The following is an 18,704-nucleotide window of genomic DNA, read 5'->3' as shown; positions in this document are numbered from 1 at the left end:
TACTGACCCTCCGACTGTGCAGCATTCCCTCATTACTGACCCTCCGACAGTGCAGCACTCCCTCGGTACTGACCCTCCGACAGTGCAGCACTCCCTCAGTACTGACCCTCCGACAGTGCAGCACTCCCTCAGTACTCACCCTCCGACAGTGCAGCACTCCCTCAGTACTGACCCTCCGACAGTGCAGCACTCCCTCAGTACTGACCCTCCGACAGTGCAGCACTCCCTCAGTACTGACCCTCCGACAGTGCGGTGCTCCCTCAGTATTGACCCTCCGACAGTGCAGCACTCCCTCAGTACTGACCCTCCGACAGTGCAGCATTCCCTCAGTACTGACCCTCCGACAGTGCTGCACTCCCTCAGTACTGACCCACCGACAGTGCAGCACTCCCTCAATACTGACCCTCCGACAGTGCGGTGCTCCCTCAGTACTGACCCTCCGACAGTGCAGCACTCCCTCAGTACTGACCCTCCGACAGTGCAGCACTCCCTCAGTACTGACCCTCCGACAGTGCAGCACTCCCTCAGTACTGACCCTCCGACATTGCAGCACTCCCTCAGTACTGACCCTCCGACAGTGCAGCACTCCCTCAGTACTGACCCTCCGACAGTGCAGCACTCCCTCAGTACTGACCCTCCGACAGTGCAGCACTCCCTCAGTACTGACCCTCCGACAGTGCAGCACTCCCTCAGTACTCACCCTCCGACAGTGCAGCACTCCCTCAGTACTGACCCTCCGACAGTGCAGCACTCCCTCAGTACTGACCCTCCGACAGTGCAGCACTCCCTCAGTACTGACCCTCCGACAGTGCGGTGCTCCCTCAGTATTGACCCTCCGACAGTGCAGCACTCCCTCAGTACTGACCCTCCGACAGTGCAGCATTCCCTCAGTACTGACCCTCCGACAGTGCTGCACTCCCTCAGTACTGACCCACCGACAGTGCAGCACTCCCTCAATACTGACCCTCCGACAGTGCGGTGCTCCCTCAGTACTGACCCTCCGACAGTGCAGCACTCCCTCAGTACTGACCCTCCGACAGTGCAGCACTCCCTCAGTACTGACCCTCCGACAGTGCAGCACTCCCTCAGTACTGACCCTCCGACATTGCAGCACTCCCTCAGTACTGACCCTCCGACAGTGCAGCACTCCCTCAGTACTGACCCTCCGACAGTGCAGCACTCCCTCAGTACTGACCCTCCGACAGTGCAGCACTCCCTCAGTACTGACCCTCCGACAGTGCAGCACTCCCTCAGTACTGACCCTCCGACAGTGCAGCACTCCCTCAGTACTGACCCTCCGACAGTGCAGCACTCCCTCAGTACTGACCCTCCGACAGTGCAGCACTCCCTCAGTACTGACCCTCCGACAGTGCGGCACTCCCTCAGTACTGACCGTCCAGTACTGTCAGGCAGATTGAGAGGAAAGCTCCATGAGATCCTTGGAGTTTTGTGAAGAGAGTAACCTGAGGAGGCCATTTTGCTCCTCACTCATGGAACCTAGCACCCACTTAATTTGTTGCACTGTCAACTTGAAAGGAATTTCTCAACTCTATTGCTCTCTCTTTCTTTCACTTTATCTCATTCTTTCTCTCTCTTTCTTTCTTTGTCCCTCTCTGTCCTTCTCTCTGTCTCTCTCTTTTTCTCTCTCTCTTTCTCTCTTTGTCCTTCCCGCTCTCTCTCTCTCCCTGTCTCTCCCGCATCTCCCTCCTTGTTGCTCTCTTTCTTTCTCCCTCTCTCACTTCCTGTTTCTCTTTCTTTCTGTCTCTCTCTCTCTCTCTCTCATTCTGAGTCTTTGTCTCTCTACCCCACCTCTCTCTCTGTCGCTGTTTCTCTCTCCCTTTCTCCCTCTCTCTGTCCTTCTCTCTGTCTCTCTCTCTCTCTCCTTCTCTCTGTCTCTCTCTCTCTCTCCCTCTCTCTGTCTCTCTCTCTGTCCTTCTCCCTGTCGCTTTCTCCCTTTATTTCTCTCTGTCCTTCTGTCACTCTCTCTCTCCCTCTCTCTGTCTCTTTCTCTCTCTCTGTCCTTCTCTCTGTCTCTTTCTCCCTTTATTTCTCTCTGTCCTTCTGTCTCTCTCTCTCTGTCTCTCCCTCATCTCCTTCTCTGTTGTTGTTTTTTTCTCTCTCTCTTTCTCCCTCTGTCCCTTCTATCTGTCTGTCTACCTCTCCGCCTGTCTAAGTTTTTCACTGTCTCTCTCTGTCATCTCTCTTTCTCTCTCCCTCTGTTCCCATCTGTGTTTGTTTGTCTGTCTCTATCCCTGTCTCTCTCGCTCTCCCTCCCAGTTCCTATTTCTGTGTCTCGCTGTCTCCCTCTCTTCCCCTCTCTCTCTCTCTCTCGTTCTCTCTCTCTCTCTCTTCCTCTCTCGTTCTCTCTCTCTTCCCCTCTCTCTCTCTTCCCCTCTCATTCTCTCTCTCTCTCTCTTCCTCTCTCGTTCTCTCTCTTTCTTCCCCTCTCGTTCTCTCTCTCTCTTCCCCTCTCGTTCTCTCTCTCTTCCCCCCCTCTCTTCTTCTCTCATTCTCCCTCTCTCTTCCTCTCTCTCTTTCCCTCTCATTCTCTCTCTCTCTTCCCCCCTCTCTCTCTCTCTCTCTTCCCCTCTCGTTCTCTCTCTCTCTTCCCCCTTCTCTCTCTTCCTCTCTCATTCTCTCTCTCTCTCTTCCTCTCTCGTTCTCTCTCTTCCCCTCTCTCTCTCTTTCTTCCCCTCTCGTTCTCTCTCTCTCTTCCCCTCTCGTTCTCTCTCTCTTCCCCCCCTCTCTTCTTCTCTCGTTCTCCCTCTCTCTTCCTCTCTCTCTTTCCCTCTCATTCTCTCTCTCTCTTCCCCTCTCTCTCTCTCTTCCTCTCTCGTTCTCTCTCTCTCTTCCTCTCTTCCCTTCTCTCTCTCTCTCTCTCTTCCTCTCTCGTTCTCTCTCTCTCTTCCTCTCTTCCCTTCTCTCTCTCTCTCTCTCTTCCTCTCTCGTTCTCTCTCTCTCTTCCTCTCTTCCCTTCTCTCTCTCTCTTCCTCTCTCGTTCTCTCTCTCTCTTCCTCTCTTCCCTTCTCTCTCTCTCTCTCTCTTCCCCTCTCGTTCTCTCTCTCTCTTCCCCTCTCTCTCTCTCTTCCTCTCTCGTTCTCTCTCTCTCTTCCTCTCTTCCCTTCTCTCTCTCTCTCTCTCTTCCTCTCTCGTTCTCTCTCTCTCTTCCTCTCTTCCCCTCTCGTTCTCTCTCTCTCTCTTCCCCTCTCTCTCTCTCTTCCCCTCTCGTTCTCTCTCTCTCTTCCCCTCTCTCTCTCTCTTCCTCTCTCGTTCTCTCTCTCTCTTCCTCTCTTCCCTTCTCTCTCTCTCTTCCTCTCTTCCCTTCTCTCTCTCTCTCTCTCTTCCCCTCTCGTTCTCCCTCTCTCTTCCTCTCTTTTTCTCTCTCTTGCCCCTTGTTCTCCCTCTCTTTCTCGACCTCTCTGCCTCCCGTTCTCCCTCCTTGCTCACTCCCTCTCTCTCTCTTTCCCACACAGATGGGCGAAGGGTGGTGTTCTCATTGATGGAGCTCGGGGCAGTGTGTACGAGACTGCAGTCGATCACAGCTACTTCACCGAGGCCGTGTCCTGTCAGGTGGAAAATGCTGTCGGCAGCACCAACGTCAGCTCCTTGGTTGATGTTCAGTGTAAGTGTGGCAAAGTCTCGTTCCCCAAACCCCTCCCCTCCAACCCCCTCCCCCTAAACTCCCTCCCCTCCAACCCCCTCACCCTCCAATCTGCTCACCCTCCAAACCCCTCCCCTCCAAACCCCTCCCTCCAAACCCCTCCCCTCCAACCCCCTCCCCCTAAACTCCCTCCCCTCCAACCACTCACCCTCCAATCTGCTCACCCTCCAATCCTACTCCCCTCCAAACTCCTCCCCTCTAAACTCCCTCCCCTCCAACCCCCTCACCCTCCAATCTGCTCATCCTCCAAACCCCTCCCCTCCAAACCCCTCCCCTCTAAACTCCCTCCCCTCCAACCCCCTCACCCTCCAATCCTACTCCCCTCCAAACCCATCCACTCTAAATTCCCTAACCTCCAACCCCCTCACCCTCCAATCCTACTCCCCTCTAAACTCCCTCCCCTCTAAACTCCCTCCCCTCCAACCCCCAGACCCGCCAACCCCCTCACCCTCCAATCCTACTCCACTCCAAACCCCGCCCCTCTAAACTCCCTCCTCTCCAACCCCTCACCCTCCAATCCTACTCCCCTCCAAACACCTCCCCTCTAAACTCCCTCCCCTCCAACCCCCTCACCCTCCAATCCTACTCCACTCCAAACCCCTCCCCTCTAAACTCCCTCCCCTCCAACCCCTCACCCTCCAACCCACTCACCCTCCAAACCCCTCCCCTCCAAACCACTCCCCTCTAAACTCCCTCCCCTCCAACATCCTCACCCTCCAATCCTACTCCGCTCCAAACCCCTCCCCTCTAAACTCCCTCCCCTCCAACTCCCTGACCCGCCAACCACCTCACCCTCCAACCCCCTCACCCTCCAATCCTACTCCCCTCCAAACTCCTCCCCTCTAAACTCCCTCCCCTCCAACTCCCTCCCCTCCAACCCCCTCACCCTCCAATCCTACTCCCCTCCAAAGCCCTCCCCTCTAAACTCCCTCCCCTGCAACCCCTCACCCACCAATCCTACTCCCTTCCGAACTCCCTCCCCTCCAACCCCCTGACCCTCCCACCCCTCACCCTCTAAACACCTCACCCTCCAATCCTACTGCCCTCCAACACCCTCACCCTCCAATCCTACTCCCCTCCAAACCCCTACCCTCTAAACACCCTCCCCTCCAACTCCCTCCCCTCCAACCCCCTGACCCTCCCACCCCCTCATCCTCCAACCCCATCACCCTCCAACCCCCTCCCCTCTAATCTCCCTCCCCTCCACCTCCCTCCCCTCCAACCCCCTGACCCTCCCACCCCCTGACCCTCCAACACCCTCACCCTCCAATCCCCTCCCTCTAAACTCCCTCCCCTCCAACCCCTCACCCTCCAATCCTACTCCCTTCCAAACCCCTGACCCTCAAACCCCCGACCCTCCAACCCCTGACCCTCCAACCACCTCCCCTCTAAACTCCCTCCCCTCCAACCCCCTCACCCTCCAACCCCCTCAACCTCCAATCCTACTCCCCTCCAACACCCTCACCCTCTAATCCTACTCCCCTGCAACCCCTCACCCACCAATCCTACTCCCCTCTGAACTCCCTCCCCTCCAACCCCCTGACCCTCCCACCCCTCACCCTCTAAACCCCTCACCGTCCAATGCCCTCACCCTCCAAACCACTCACCCTCCAATCCTACTGCCCTCCAACACCCTCACCCTCCAATCCTACTCCCCTCCAAACCCCTCCCCTCTAAACTCCCTCCCCTCCAACTCCCTCTCCTCCAACCCCCTGACCCTCCCACCCCCTCATCCTCCAACCCCATCACCCTCCAACACCCTCCCCTCTAATCTCCCTCCCCTCCAACCCCCTGACCCTCCAACCCCCTGACCCTCCCACCCCCTGACCCTCCCACCCCCTCACCCTCCAACACCCTCACCCTCCAATCCCCTCCCTCTAAACTCCCTCCCCTCCATCCCCCTCACCCTCCAATCCTACTCCCCTCCAAATCCCTGACCTTCGAACCCCCTGACCCTCCAACCCCTGACCCTCCAACCACCTCCCCTCTAAACTCCCTCCCCTCCAACCCCCTCACCCTCCAACCCCCTCAACCTCCAATCCTACTCCCCTCCAACCCCCTCACCCTAAAACCTCCCTTCTAAACTCACTCCCCTCTAAACTCCCTCACCTCCAACCCCCTTACCCTCCAATCCTACTCCCCTTTAAACCACTCCCCTCTAAACTCCCTCACCTCCAACCCCCTCACCTTCCAACCCCCTCCCCTCTAAACTTGCTCCCCCCCAACCCCCTCACCCTCCAATCCTACTCCCCTCCAGTCCTACTCCCCTCTAAACTCCCTCACCTCCAACCCCCTTACCCTCCAACTCCCTCACCCTCCAACCCCCTCACCCTCCAATCCTACTCCCCTTCAAACCACTCCCTCTAAACTCCCTCACCTCCAACCCCCTCACCCTCCAACCCCCTCCCCACTAAACTCCCTCACCTCCAACCCCCTTACCCTCCAACCCCCTCACCCTCCAATACTACTCCCCTCCAAACCCTCCCCTCTAAACTCCCTCCCCTCCAACCCCTCACTCTCCAATCCTACTCCCCTCTGAACCACTCCCCTCTAAACTCTCACCTCCAACACCCTCAGCCTCCAATCCTGCTCCCCTCCAAACCATGCCCGTCTAACCTCCCTCACCTCCAACCTCCCACCCCTCCAATCCTACTCCACTCTAAGCTCCCTCACCTCCAAACCCCTCACCATCCAACCCCCTCAACCTCCAATCCTACTCCCCTCCAGTCCTACTCCCCTCCAAAATCACTCACCTCCAACCCCCCACGCTCCAACACCCCTCCCCTCCAATCCTACTCTCCTCCCATCACCCTCACCCTCCATTCCTACTCCCCTTCAAATCCCGCCCCTCTAAACTCCCTCCCTTCCAACTCCCTCGCCCTCCAACCTCCCTCAGCCTTTAATCCTACTCCCCTTCAAACTCTGCCCCTCTAAACTCCCTCCCCTCCAACGCCCTCACCCTGCAACTCCCTCACCCTCCAATCCTACTCCCCATCCAACACCCTCACCCTCCATTCCTACTCTCCTCCAACCCCCTCCCCTCTAAACTCCCTCCTCTCCGACACCCTCCCCTCTAAAACCCTCCCCTCCAATCCTACTCTCTTCCAACCCCCCCTCTAAACTCCCTCCCGTCTAAACTCCCTCCCCTCCAAACCACTCACCCTCCAATCCTTCTATCCTCCAAACCCCTCCCTTCTATACTCCCTCCCCTCCATCCCCACCCTCCAATCCTACTCTCCTCCAATTCACCTCCCCTCTAAACTCCCTCCACTCCAACAACCCTACCCTCCAATCCTACTCTCCTCCAACCACCCTCCCCTCTAAACTCCATCCCCTCTAAAGTCCCTTCCTCCAACACCCCTCCCCTCCACTCCTCTCCTCCAACACCCCCACTAAACTCCCTCCCCTCCAACCTTGCTCCCCTCCAACACCCCTCCCCTCAAATCCTACTCTCCTCCAAACCCCCTCTAAATTCCCTCCCCTCTAAATTCCCTCCCCTCTAAATTCCCTCCCCTCCACTCCTTCTCTCCTCCAAACCCCTCCCCTCTAAACTCGCTCCCCTCTAAACTCGCTCCCCTCTAAGCTCACTCCACTCCACTGCTTCTCTCCTCCAATCCCCCTCCCCACTAAATTCCCTCCCCTCCAAATTCCCTCCCCTCTAAACTCCCACCCCTCCAATACCCCTTCCCCTCCAACACCGCCTCCCTTTCATCTCCTCCCTTCCAAACCCTCTCGCGGCCAACCTCCTCACCCTCCAATCCCCCTCCGCTCCGATCCCCTCTCCCTCCAATCCCCCTCCCAATCCCCCTCCCCCTCCAATCCCCCTCCAAATCCCCCTCCCTTCAAACCCCACCCCTCTCCAATCCCCTTCCCCCTCCATCCCTCTCCCCTCCATCCCCCTCCCCTCAATCCCCATCCCCTCCCATTCCCCCTCTCCGCCCATCCCCCTCTCCTCCCATCCCCCTCCCCTCCCATCCCCCTCTCCTCCCAAGCCCCTCTCCTCCCATCCCGCTCCCCTCCAATCCCCCTCCCCTCCAATCCCCCTCCCCTCCAATCCTGTGAGTCTGAGTGTGTGGAACTCAGCCCTACATTTCGGCTGGGAAAGCGTCTGGTGAACCTTATTCATTTTCCCTGTGCCTTTCACAGCCTCCGGGCGTCCCGCAGCCCTCTCCAGCCTTTGGAGAACTTCTCGAAGGTCTCATCGGCTTTGTAATGCCATAAACGAGCTGATGGACAGGAGAGAATGCGCTCACCAGAAGGCTCTTGCTCAAGTTCCACACGAGAGACTTTTCTCTCATTCATTTGTGTGATCCGAGCATCACTGGCAAGGCTGGGCACTAATTAACCATCCCTAAATGCCCCCTTGCCTTCCTGTATATTGCAGGCTTGTTGGATAGGCTACTTCACAGGGCAGTTAAGAGGCAACCACGCTGCTGTGGGTCTGGAGTCACATGTAGGCCAGACCGGGTAAGGACGGACACCGGAGAAATGCATAGATTTCTACAAGAATTTGTAAACCGTTAACCTCTCTCTGTTTCTCCCTCTCCCTCTCTCTTTGCCTCTGTATCTCTCTCTCTCTCTCTCTCACAGTCGGACCCCGCGTTGTCGAGGAACCTGAGATGACCACAGCCGACACGGGGGACAGTGTCATGCTGAATTGTGTCTGGGCAGGAAACCCTCCGCTCACCCTGGCCTGGACCAGGAAAGGATCGAACATGGTACGGGGGCACACACTGGTGCTAAGGCCGAGGGGGCTGCAGAGAGGGGTGGGGCGGTGAGCTGGGTGGGTGGGGGGGGGGGAGGGGTTGGCGACGGGGGAGGGTGTGCGTGAGCGGGGGAGTAGGCCGCCGGAGGTGGATCGAGTCGACGGGGTTGTCCGGTGCAACCTGCAGGGAGCAGGTGGAGAATGAGGCCGGGATCGAGAGAGAATGGGGGCATTGTGTTCAGGTACTATCTGCCTCTCTCTCTCTCTCTCTCTCTCTCTCTCTCTCTCGCTCACTCTCTCTTACTTCCTCTCTCTCTCACTCCCTCTGTCTCTCTCACTCCCTCTGTCTCTCTATCTCTTACTTTCTCTCTCTCTCACTCCTCCTCTCTCTCTCACTCCCTGTCTCTTTATCTCTTAATTTTTCTCTCTCTCTCACTCACTCTGTCTCTCTATCTCTTAATTTTTCTCTCTCTCTCTCTCTCACTCTGTCTCTCACTCCCTCTGTCTCTCTATCTCTTACTTTCTCTCTCTCTCACTCCCTCTGTCTATCTATTACTTTCTCTCTTTCTCACTCCCTGTCTCTCTATCTCTTAATTTTTCTCTCTCTCTCTCTCACTCTGTCTCTCTATCTCTTACTTTCTCTCTCTCTCACTCCCTGTCTCTCTATCTCTTAATTTTTCTCTCTCTCTCTCACTCTGTCTCTCTATCTCTTACTTTCTCTCTCTCTCACTCCCTCTGTCTCTCTATCTATTACTTTCTCTCTCTCTCACTCCCTGTCTCTCTATCTCTTAATCTTTCTCTCTATCTCTCACACTCTGTCTCTCTATCTCTTACTTTCTCTCTCTCTCTCTCACTCTGTCTCTCTATCTCTTACTTTCTCTCTCTCTCACTCCCTCTGTCTCTCTATCTCTTACTTTCTCTCTCTCTCACTCCCTCTGTCTCTCTATCTATTACTTTCTCTCTCTCTCACTCCCTCTGTCTCTCTATCTATTACTTTCTCTCTCTCTCACTCCCTGTCTCTCTATCTCTTAATTTTTCTCTCTCTCTCTCACTCTGTCTCTCTATCTCTTACTTTCTCTCTCTCTCACTCCCTGTCTCTCTATCTCTTAATCTTTCTCTCTCTCTCTCACACTCTGTCTCTCTATCTCTTACTTTCTCTCTCTCTCTCTCACTCTGTCTCTCTATCTCTTACTTTCTCTCTCTCTCTCACTCCCTCTGTCTCTCTATCTCTTACTTTCTCTCTCTCTCACTTTTTCTCCCTCTTTCTTTCGCTCGCTTTCTCTCTCAATTTTTCCCTCTTGTTCTCTCCCTCTGTCACACCCTCTCTCGTTCTCTCTCTCTCTCTCTCTCAGCCTCTCAACTGCTCGCTCTCTGTCACTCTTGTCTCTGCCTTGCTCGCTCTCTCTCTCTCTCGTTTGCTCTCTATCTCTCCCTCGTGCTCTCTCTCACTCTGTCTCTTGGTTTCTTTCTCTTGTTCCATCTCTCGTTCTCTCTCTTTTTCTCTCTCTCACCCTCCCTCTCGGTCTCTCACTCTCCCACTCTGCCTCTCTTCCTCACTCTCTTTCTTTCCCTCCCTTTCTCGTTTTCTCGCTCTCGTTCTCTCTCTTTCTCCATCTCACTCTGTCCCTCTCATCCTCTCACACTCTCTCTCTTGCTCTATCTCTGCCTGTCTTGCTCTCTCTGTCGCTCTCATTCTCTCTCTCTCTCATTCTCTCTCTCTCTCCCTGGTGAGGAGGGAGGATAGGGAATGGGTTGGGCGAGGAGGGAAGGAGAGTTCAGGAGGTGAGATGGGGCGGGGGAGGAGAGGGGAAGGGGGGAGGAGAACATAGGGCAGTTCAAACACTACATAATTCTAACCCTTTCTGTGACCTCCATTTGCGTCTGTGTGGACTGGGGGGGGGGAGTGAGTAATGGGTGTGAGGGGTACAGAGAGTAATGGAGTGAGGGGTAGAGAGGGTAATGGAGTGAGGGGTAGGGAGGGTAATGGGAGTGAGGGGTAGAGAGGGTAATGGGAATGAGGGGTAGAGAGGGTAATGGGAGTGAGGAGTAGAGAGGGTAATGGAGTGAGGGGTAGAGAGGGTAATGGGAGTGAGGAGTAGAGAGGGTAATGGAGTGAGGGGTAGAGAGGGTAATGGAGTGAGGGGTAGAGAGGGTAATGGAGTGAAGGGTAGAGAGGGTAATGGGAATGAGGGGTAGAGAGGGTAATGGAGTGAGGGGTAGAGAGGGTAATGGGAATGAGGGGTAGAGAGGGTAATGGAGTGAGGGGTAGAGAGGGTAATGGAGTGAGGGGTAGAGAGGGTAATGGGAGTGAGGAGTAGAGAGGGTAATGGAGTGAGGGGTAGAGAGGGTAATGGGAGTGAGGAGTAGAGAGGGTAATGGAGTGAGGGGTAGAGAGGGTAATGGAGTGAGGGGTAGAGAGGGGTAATGGAGTGAAGGGTAGAGAGGGTAATGGGAATGAGGGGTAGAGAGGGTAATGGAGTGAAGGGTAGAGAGGGTAATGGGAATGAGGGGTAGAGAGGGTAATGGAGTGAGGGGTAGAGAGGGTAATGGGAATGAGGGGTAGAGAGGGTAATGGAGTGAGGGGTAGAGAGGGTAATGGAGTGAGGGGTAGAGAGGGTAATGGAGTGAGGGGTAGAGAGGGTAATGGAGTGAGGGGTAGAGAGGGTAATGGAGTGAAGGGTAGAGAGGGTAATGGGAGTGAAGGTTAGAGAGGGTAATGGGAGTGAGGGGTAGAGAGGGTAATGGAGTGAGGGGTAGGGAGGGTAATGGGAGTGAGGGGTAGAGAGGGTAATGGAGTGAGGGGTAGAGAGGGTAATGGGAGTGAGGGGTAGAGAGGGTAATGAGAGTGAGGGGTAGAGAGGGTAATGGGAATGAGGGGTAGAGAGGGTAATGAGAGTGAGGGGTAGAGAGGGTAATGGGAATGAGGGGTAGAGAGGGTAATGGAGTGAGGGGTAGAGAGGGTAATGGGAATGAGGGGTAGAGAGGGTAATGGAGTGAGGGGTAGAGAGGGTAATGGAGTGAGGGGTAGAGAGGGTAATGGAGTGAGGGGTAGAGAGGGTAATGGAGTGAGGGGTAGAGAGGGTAATGGAGTGAAGGGTAGAGAGGGTAATGGGAATGAGGGGTAGAGAGGGTAATGGAGTGAGGGGTAGAGAGGGTAATGGGAATGAGGGGTAGAGAGGGTAATGGAGTGAGGGGTAGAGAGGGTAATGGAGTGAGGGGTAGAGAGGGTAATGGGAGTGAGGAGTAGAGAGGGTAATGGAGTGAGGGGTAGAGAGGGTAATGGGAGTGAGGAGTAGAGAGGGTAATGGAGTGAGGGGTAGAGAGGGTAATGGAGTGAGGGGTAGAGAGGGTAATGGAGTGAAGGGTAGAGAGGGTAATGGGAATGAGGGGTAGAGAGGGTAATGGAGTGAAGGGTAGAGAGGGTAATGGGAATGAGGGGTAGAGAGGGTAATGGAGTGAGGGGTAGAGAGGGTAATGGGAATGAGGGGTAGAGAGGGTAATGGAGTGAGGGGTAGAGAGGGTAATGGAGTGAGGGGTAGAGAGGGTAATGGAGTGAGGGGTAGAGAGGGTAATGGAGTGAGGGGTAGAGAGGGTAATGGAGTGAAGGGTAGAGAGGGTAATGGGAGTGAAGGTTAGAGAGGGTAATGGGAGTGAGGGGTAGAGAGGGTAATGGAGTGAGGGGTAGGGAGGGTAATGGGAGTGAGGGGTAGAGAGGGTAATGGAGTGAGGGGTAGAGAGGGTAATGGGAGTGAGGGGTAGAGAGGGTAATGAGAGTGAGGGGTAGAGAGGGTAATGGGAATGAGGGGTAGAGAGGGTAATGAGAGTGAGGGGTAGAGAGGGTAATGGGAATGAGGGGTAGAGAGGGTAATGGAGTGAGGGGTAGAGAGGGTAATGGGAATGAGGGGTAGAGAGGGGTAATGGAGTGAGGGGTAGAGAGGGTAATGGAGTGAGGGGTAGAGAGGGTAATGGAGTGAGGGGTAGAGAGGGTAATGGAGTGAGGGGTAGAGAGGGTAATGGAGTGAAGGGTAGAGAGGGTAATGGGAATGAGGGGTAGAGAGGGTAATGGAGTGAAGGGTAGAGAGGGTAATGGGAATGAGGGGTAGAGAGGGTAATGGAGTGAGGGGTAGAGAGGGTAATGGGAATGAGGGGTAGAGAGGGTAATGGAGTGAGGGGTAGAGAGGGTAATGGAGTGAGGGGTAGAGAGGGTAATGGAGTGAGGGGTAGAGAGGGTAATGGAGTGAGGGGTAGAGAGGGTAATGGAGTGAAGGGTAGAGAGGGTAATGGGAGTGAAGGTTAGAGAGGGTAATGGGAGTGAGGGGTAGAGAGGGTAATGGAGTGAGGGGTAGGGAGGGTAATGGGAGTGAGGGGTAGAGAGGGTAATGGAGTGAGGGGTAGAGAGGGTAATGGGAGTGAGGGGTAGAGAGGGTAATGAGAGTGAGGGGTAGAGAGGGTAATGGGAATGAGGGGTAGAGAGGGTAATGAGAGTGAGGGGTAGAGAGGGTAATGGGAATGAGGGGTAGAGAGGGTAATGGAGTGAGGGGTAGAGAGGGTAATGGGAATGAGGGGTAGAGAGGGTAATGGAGTGAGGGGTAGAGAGGGTAATGGAGTGAGGGGTAGAGAGGGTAATGGAGTGAGGGGTAGAGAGGGTAATGGAGTGAGGGGTAGAGAGGGTAATGGAGTGAAGGGTAGAGAGGGTAATGGGAGTGAAGGTTAGAGAGGGTAATGGGAGTGAGGGGTAGAGAGGGTAATGGGAGTGAGGGGTAGAGAGGGTAATGGAGTGAAGGGTAGAGAGGGTAATGGGAGTGAGGGGTAGAGAGGGTAATGGGAGTGAGGGTTAGAGAGGGTAATGGAGTGAAGGGTAGAGAGGGTAATGGGAGTGAGGGGTAGAGAGGGTAATGGAGTGAGGGGTAGAGAGGGTAATGGGAGTGAGGGGTAGAGAGGGTAATGGAGTGAGGGGTAGAGAGGGTAATGGAGTGAAGGGTAGAGAGGGTTAATGGGAGTGAGGGGTAGAGAGGGTACTGGAGTGAGGGTAGAGAGGGTAATGGAGTGAAGGGTAGAGAGGGTAATGGGAGTGAGGGATAGAGAGGGTAATGGAGTGAGGGGTAGAGAGAGTAATGAAGTGAGGAGTAGAGAGGGTAATGGGAGTGTGGGGTAGAGAGGGTAATGGGAGTTTTGGGGTAGAGAGGGTAATGGAGTGAAGGGTAGAGAGGGTAATGGAGTGAGGGGTAGAGAGGGTAATGGAGTGAGTGGTAGCGAGGGTAATGGAGTGAGGGGTAGAGAGGGTAATGGAGTGAAGTGTAGAGAGGGTAATGGAGTGAGGGGTAGAGAGGGTAATGGAGTGAGGGGTAGAGAGGGTAATGGAGTGAGGGGTAGAGAGGGTAATGGAGTGAAGGGTAGAGAGGGTAATGGGAATGAGGGGTAGAGAGGGTAATGGAGTGAGGGGTAGAGAGGGTAATGGGAATGAGGGGTAGAGAGGGTAATGGAGTGAGGGGTAGAGAGGGTAATGGAGTGAGGGGTAGAGAGGGTAATGGGAGTGAGGAGTAGAGAGGGTAATGGAGTGAGGGGTAGAGAGGGTAATGGGAGTGAGGGCTAGAGAGGGTAAAGGAGTGACGGGGTAAGAGGGGTAATGGAGTGAGGGGTAGAGAGGGTAATGGAGTGAGGGTAGAGAGGGTAATGGGAGAATGAGGGGTAGAGAGGGTAATGGAGTGAAGGTAGAGAGGGTAATGGAATGAGGGGTAGAGAGGGTAATGGAGTGAGGGGTAGAGGGTAATGGGACTGAGGGGTAGAGAGGGTAATGGAGTGAGGGTAGAGAGGGTAATGGAGTGAGGGGTAGAGAGGGTAATGGAGTGAGGGGTTAGAGAGGGGTAATTGGAGTGAGGTAGAGAGGGTAATGGAGTGAAGGGTAGAGAGGGTAATGGGAGTGAAGGTTAGAGAGGGTAATGGGAGTGAGGGTAGAGAGGTAATGGAGTGAGGGGTAGGGAGGGTAATGGGAGTGAGGGGTAGAGAGGGTAATGGAGGAGGGGTAGAGAGGAGTAATGGGAGTGAGGGGTAGAGAGGGTAATGAGAGTTGAGGGGTAGAGAGGGTAATGGGAATGAGGGGTAGAGAGGGTAATGAGAGTGAGGGTAGAGAGGGTAATGGGAATGAGGGGTAGAGAGGGTAATGGAGTGAGGGGTAGAGAGGGTAATGGGAATGAGGGGTAGAGAGGGTAATGGAGTGAGGGGTAGAGAGGGTAATGGAGTGAGGGGTAGAGAGGGTAATGGAGTGAGGGTAGAGAGGGTAATGGAGTGAGGGGTAGAGAGGGTAATGGAGTGAAGGGTAGAGAGGGTAATGGGAATGAGGGGTAGAGAGGGTAATGGAGTGAAGGGTAGAGAGGGTAATGGGAATGAGGGTAGAGAGGGTAATGGAGTGAGGGGTAGAGAGGGTAATGGGAATGAGGGGTAGAGAGGGTAATGGAGTGAGGGGTAGAGAGGGTAATGGAGTGAGGGGGTAGAGAGGGTAATGGAGTGAGGGTAGAGAGGGTAATGGAGTGAGGGGTAGAGAGGGTAATGGAGTGAAGGGTAGAGAGGGTAATGGGAGTGAAGGTTAGAGAGGGTAATGGGAGTGAGGGGTAGAGAGGGTAATGGACGTGAGGGGTAGGGAGGGTAATGGGAGTGAGGGGTAGAGAGGGTAATGGAGTGAGGGTAGAGAGGGTAATGGGAGTGAGGGGTAGAGAGGGTAATGAGAGTGAGGGGTAGAGAGGGTAATGGGAATGAGGGGTAGAGAGGGTAATGAGAGTGAGGGGTAGAGAGGGTAATGGGAATGAGGGGTAGAGAGGGTAATGGAGTGAGGGGTAGAGAGGGTAATGGGAATGAGGGGTAGAGAGGGTAATGGACGTGAGGGGTAGAGAGGGTAATGGAGTGAGGGGTAGAGAGGGTAATGGAGTGAGGGGTAGAGAGGGTAATGGAGTGAGGGGTAGAGAGGGTAATGGAGTGAAGGGTTAGAGAGGGTAATGGGAGTGAAGGTTAGAGAGGGTAATGGGAGTGAGGGGTAGAGAGGGTAATGGGAGTGAGGGGTAGAGAGGGTAATGGAGTGAAGGGTAGAGAGGGTAATGGGAGTGAGGGGTAGAGAGGGTAATGGGAGTGAGGGTTAGAGAGGGTAATGGAGTGAAGGGTAGAGAGGGTAATGGGAGTGAGGGGTAGAGAGGGTAATGGAGTGAGGGGTAGAGAGGGTAATGGGAGTGAGGGGTAGAGAGGGTAATGGAGTGAGGGGTAGAGAGGGTAATGGAGTGAAGGGTAGAGAGGGTAATGGGAGTGAGGGGTAGAGAGGGTAATGGAGTGAGGGGTAGAGAGGGTAATGGAGTGAAGGGTAGAGAGGGTAATGGGAGTGAGGGATAGAGAGGGTAATGGAGTGAGGGGTAGAGAGAGTAATGAAGTGAGGAGTAGAGAGGGTAATGGGAGTGTGGGGTAGAGAGGGTAATGGGAGTTTTGGGGTAGAGAGGGTAAATGGAGTGAAGGGTAGAGAGGGTAATGGAGTGAGGGGTAGAGAGGGTAATGGAGTGAGTGGTAGCGAGGGTAATGGAGTGAGGGGTAGAGAGGGTAATGGAGTGAGGGTAGAGAGGGTAATGGAAGTGAGGGGTAGAGAGGGTGAATGGAGTGAAGGGGTAGAGAGGGTAATGGAGTGAGTGTAGAGAGGGTATGGAGTGAGGGGTAGAGAGGGTAATGGGAGTGAGGGTAGAGAGGGTAATGGAGTGAGGGGTAGAGAGGGTAATGAGAGTGAGGGTAGAGAGGGTAATGGAGTGAGTGGTAGTGAGGGTAATGGAGTGAGGGGTAGAGAGGGTAATGGAGTGAGGGTAGAGAGGGTAATGGAGTGAAGGGTAGAGAGGGTAATGGAGTGAGGGGTAGAGAGGGTAATGGAGTGAGTGGTAGTGAGGGTAATGGGAGTGAGGGGTAGAGAGGGTAATGGAGTGAGGGGTAGAGAGGGTAATGAGAGTGAGGGGTAGAGAGGGTAATGGAGTGAGTGGTAGCGAGGGTAATGGAGTGAGGGGTAGAGAGGGTAATGGAGTGAGGGGTAGAGAGGGTAATGAGAGTGAGGGGTAGAGAGGGTAATGGAGTGAGTGGTAGTGAGGGTAATGGGAGTGAGGGGTAGAGAGGGTAATGGAGTGAAGTGTAGAGAGGGTAATGGAGTGAAGGGTAGAGAGGGTAATGAGAGTGAGGGGTAGAGAGGGTAATGGAGTGAGTGGTAGTGAGGGTAATGGGAGTGAGGGGTAGAGAGGGTAATGGAGTGAAGGGTAGAGAGGGTAATGGGAGTGAGGGGTAGAGAGGGTAATGGAGTGAAGGGTAGAGAGGGTAATGGAGTGAAGGGTAGAGAGGGTAATGGGAGTGAGGGGTAGAGAGGGTAATGGGAGTGAGGGGTAGAGAGGGTAATGGAGTGAGGGGTAGAGAGGATAATGGAGTGAAGGGTAGAGAGGGTAATGGGAGTGTGGGGTAGAGAGGTTAATGGGAGTGAGGGGTAGAGAGGGTAATGGAGTGAGGGGTAGAGAGGGTAATGGGAGTGAGGGGTAGAGAGGGTAATGGAGTGAGGGGTAGAGAGGGTAATGGAGTGAAGGGTAGAGAGGGTAATGGGAGTGAGGGGTAGAGAGGGTAATGGAGTGAGGGGTAGAGAGGGTAATGGAGTGAAGGGTAGAGAGGGTAATGGGAGTGAGGGATAGAGAGGGTAATGGAGTGAGGGGTAGAGAGAGTAATGAAGTGAGGAGTAGAGAGGGTAATGGGAGTGTGGGGTAGAGAGGGTAATGGGAGTTTTGGGGTAGAGAGGGTAATGGAGTGAAGGGTAGAGAGGGTAATGGAGTGAGGGGTAGAGAGGGTAATGGAGTGAGTGGTAGCGAGGGTAATGGAGTGAGGGGTAGAGAGGGTAATGGAGTGAGGGGTAGAGAGGGTAATGAGAGTGAGGGGTAGAGAGGGTAATGGAGTGAGTGGTAGTGAGGGTAATGGGAGTGAGGGGTAGAGAGGGTAATGGAGTGAAGTGTAGAGAGGGTAATGGAGTGAAGGGTAGAGAGGGTAATGGAGTGAGGGGTAGAGAGGGTAATGGAGTGAGTGGTAGCGAGGGTAATGGAGTGAGGGGTAGAGAGGGTAATGGAGTGAGGGGTAGAGAGGGTAATGAGAGTGAGGGGTAGAGAGGGTAATGGAGTGAAGTGTAGAGAGGGTAATGGAGTGAGGGGTAGAGAGGGTAATGGGGGTGAGGGGTAGAGAGGGTAATGGAGTGAGTGGTAGCGAGGGTAATGGAGTGAGGGGTAGAGAGGATAATGGAGTGAAGGGTAGAGAGGGTAATGAGAGTGAGGGGTAGAGAGGGTAATGGAGTGAGTGGTAGTGAGGGTAATGGGAGTGAGGGGTAGAGAGGGTAATGGAGTGAAGGGTAGAGAGGGTAATGAGAGTGAGGGGTAGAGAGGGTAATGGAGTGAGTGGTAGTGAGGGTAATGGGAGTGAGGGGTAGAGAGGGTAATGGAGTGAAGGGTAGAGAGGGTAATGGGAGTGAGGGGTAGAGAGGGTAATGGAGTGAAGGGTAGAGAGGGTAATGGAGTGAAGGGTAGAGAGGGTAATGGGAGTGAGGGGTAGAGAGGGTAATGGAGTGAGGGGTAGAGAGGATAATGGAGTGAAGGGTAGAGAGGGTAATGGGAGTGAGGGGTAGAGAGGGTAATGGGAGTGAGGGGTAGAGAGGGTAATGGGAGTGAGGGGTAGAGAGGGTAATGGGAGTGAGGGGTAGAGAGGGTAATGGAGTGAGGGGTAGAGAGTGTAATGGAGTGAAGGGTAGAGAGGGTAATGGAGTGAGGGGTAGAGAGGGTAATGGAGTGAGGGGTAGAGAGGGTAATGAGAGTGAGGGGTAGAGAGGGTAATGGAGTGAAGTGTAGAGAGGGTAATGGAGTGAGGGGTAGAGAGGATAATGGAGTGAAGGGTAGAGAGGGTAATGAGAGTGAGGGGTAGAGAGGGTAATGGAGTGAAGGGTAGAGAGGGTAATGGAGTGAAGGGTAGAGAGGGTAATGGGAGTGAGGGGTAGAGAGGGTAATGGAGTGAAGGGTAGAGAGGGTAATGGAGTGAAGGGTAGAGAGGGTAATGGGAGTGAGGGGTAGAGAGGGTAATGGGAGTGAGGGGTAGAGAGGGTAATGGAGTGAGTGGTAGTGAGGGTAATGGGAGTGAGGGGTAGAGAGGGTAATGGAGTGAGGGGTAGAGAGGATAATGGAGTGAAGGGTAGAGAGGGTAATGGGAGTGAGGGGTAGAGAGGGTAATGGAGTGAGTGGTAGTGAGGGTAATGGGAGTGAGGGGTAGAGAGGGTAATGGAGTGAAGGGTAGAGAGGGTAATGGGAGTGA

General features: G+C 54.5%; 1 protein-coding gene across 1 annotated transcript in view; it reads left to right on the top strand.

Annotated features, from left to right (window-relative positions):
- Positions 1-18,704, top strand: part of LOC121273469 (kin of IRRE-like protein 1) — a 115,721-nt gene that overhangs the window by 62,156 nt on the left and 34,861 nt on the right. The window contains exons 3-4 of the mRNA XM_041180631.1: positions 3,474-3,622; positions 8,252-8,379. Of these exons, the coding sequence (XP_041036565.1) occupies positions 3,474-3,622; positions 8,252-8,379 (277 nt within the window). The remainder of the gene's footprint in view (positions 1-3,473; positions 3,623-8,251; positions 8,380-18,704) is intronic.

Source organism: Carcharodon carcharias, assembly GCF_017639515.1.
Source record: "Carcharodon carcharias isolate sCarCar2 chromosome 24 unlocalized genomic scaffold, sCarCar2.pri SUPER_24_unloc_1, whole genome shotgun sequence".
Taxonomy (NCBI): domain Eukaryota; kingdom Metazoa; phylum Chordata; class Chondrichthyes; order Lamniformes; family Lamnidae; genus Carcharodon; species Carcharodon carcharias.
The sequence above is the reverse complement of the archived record's forward strand: the minus strand, read 5'-3'. Positions and strand labels throughout refer to the sequence as shown.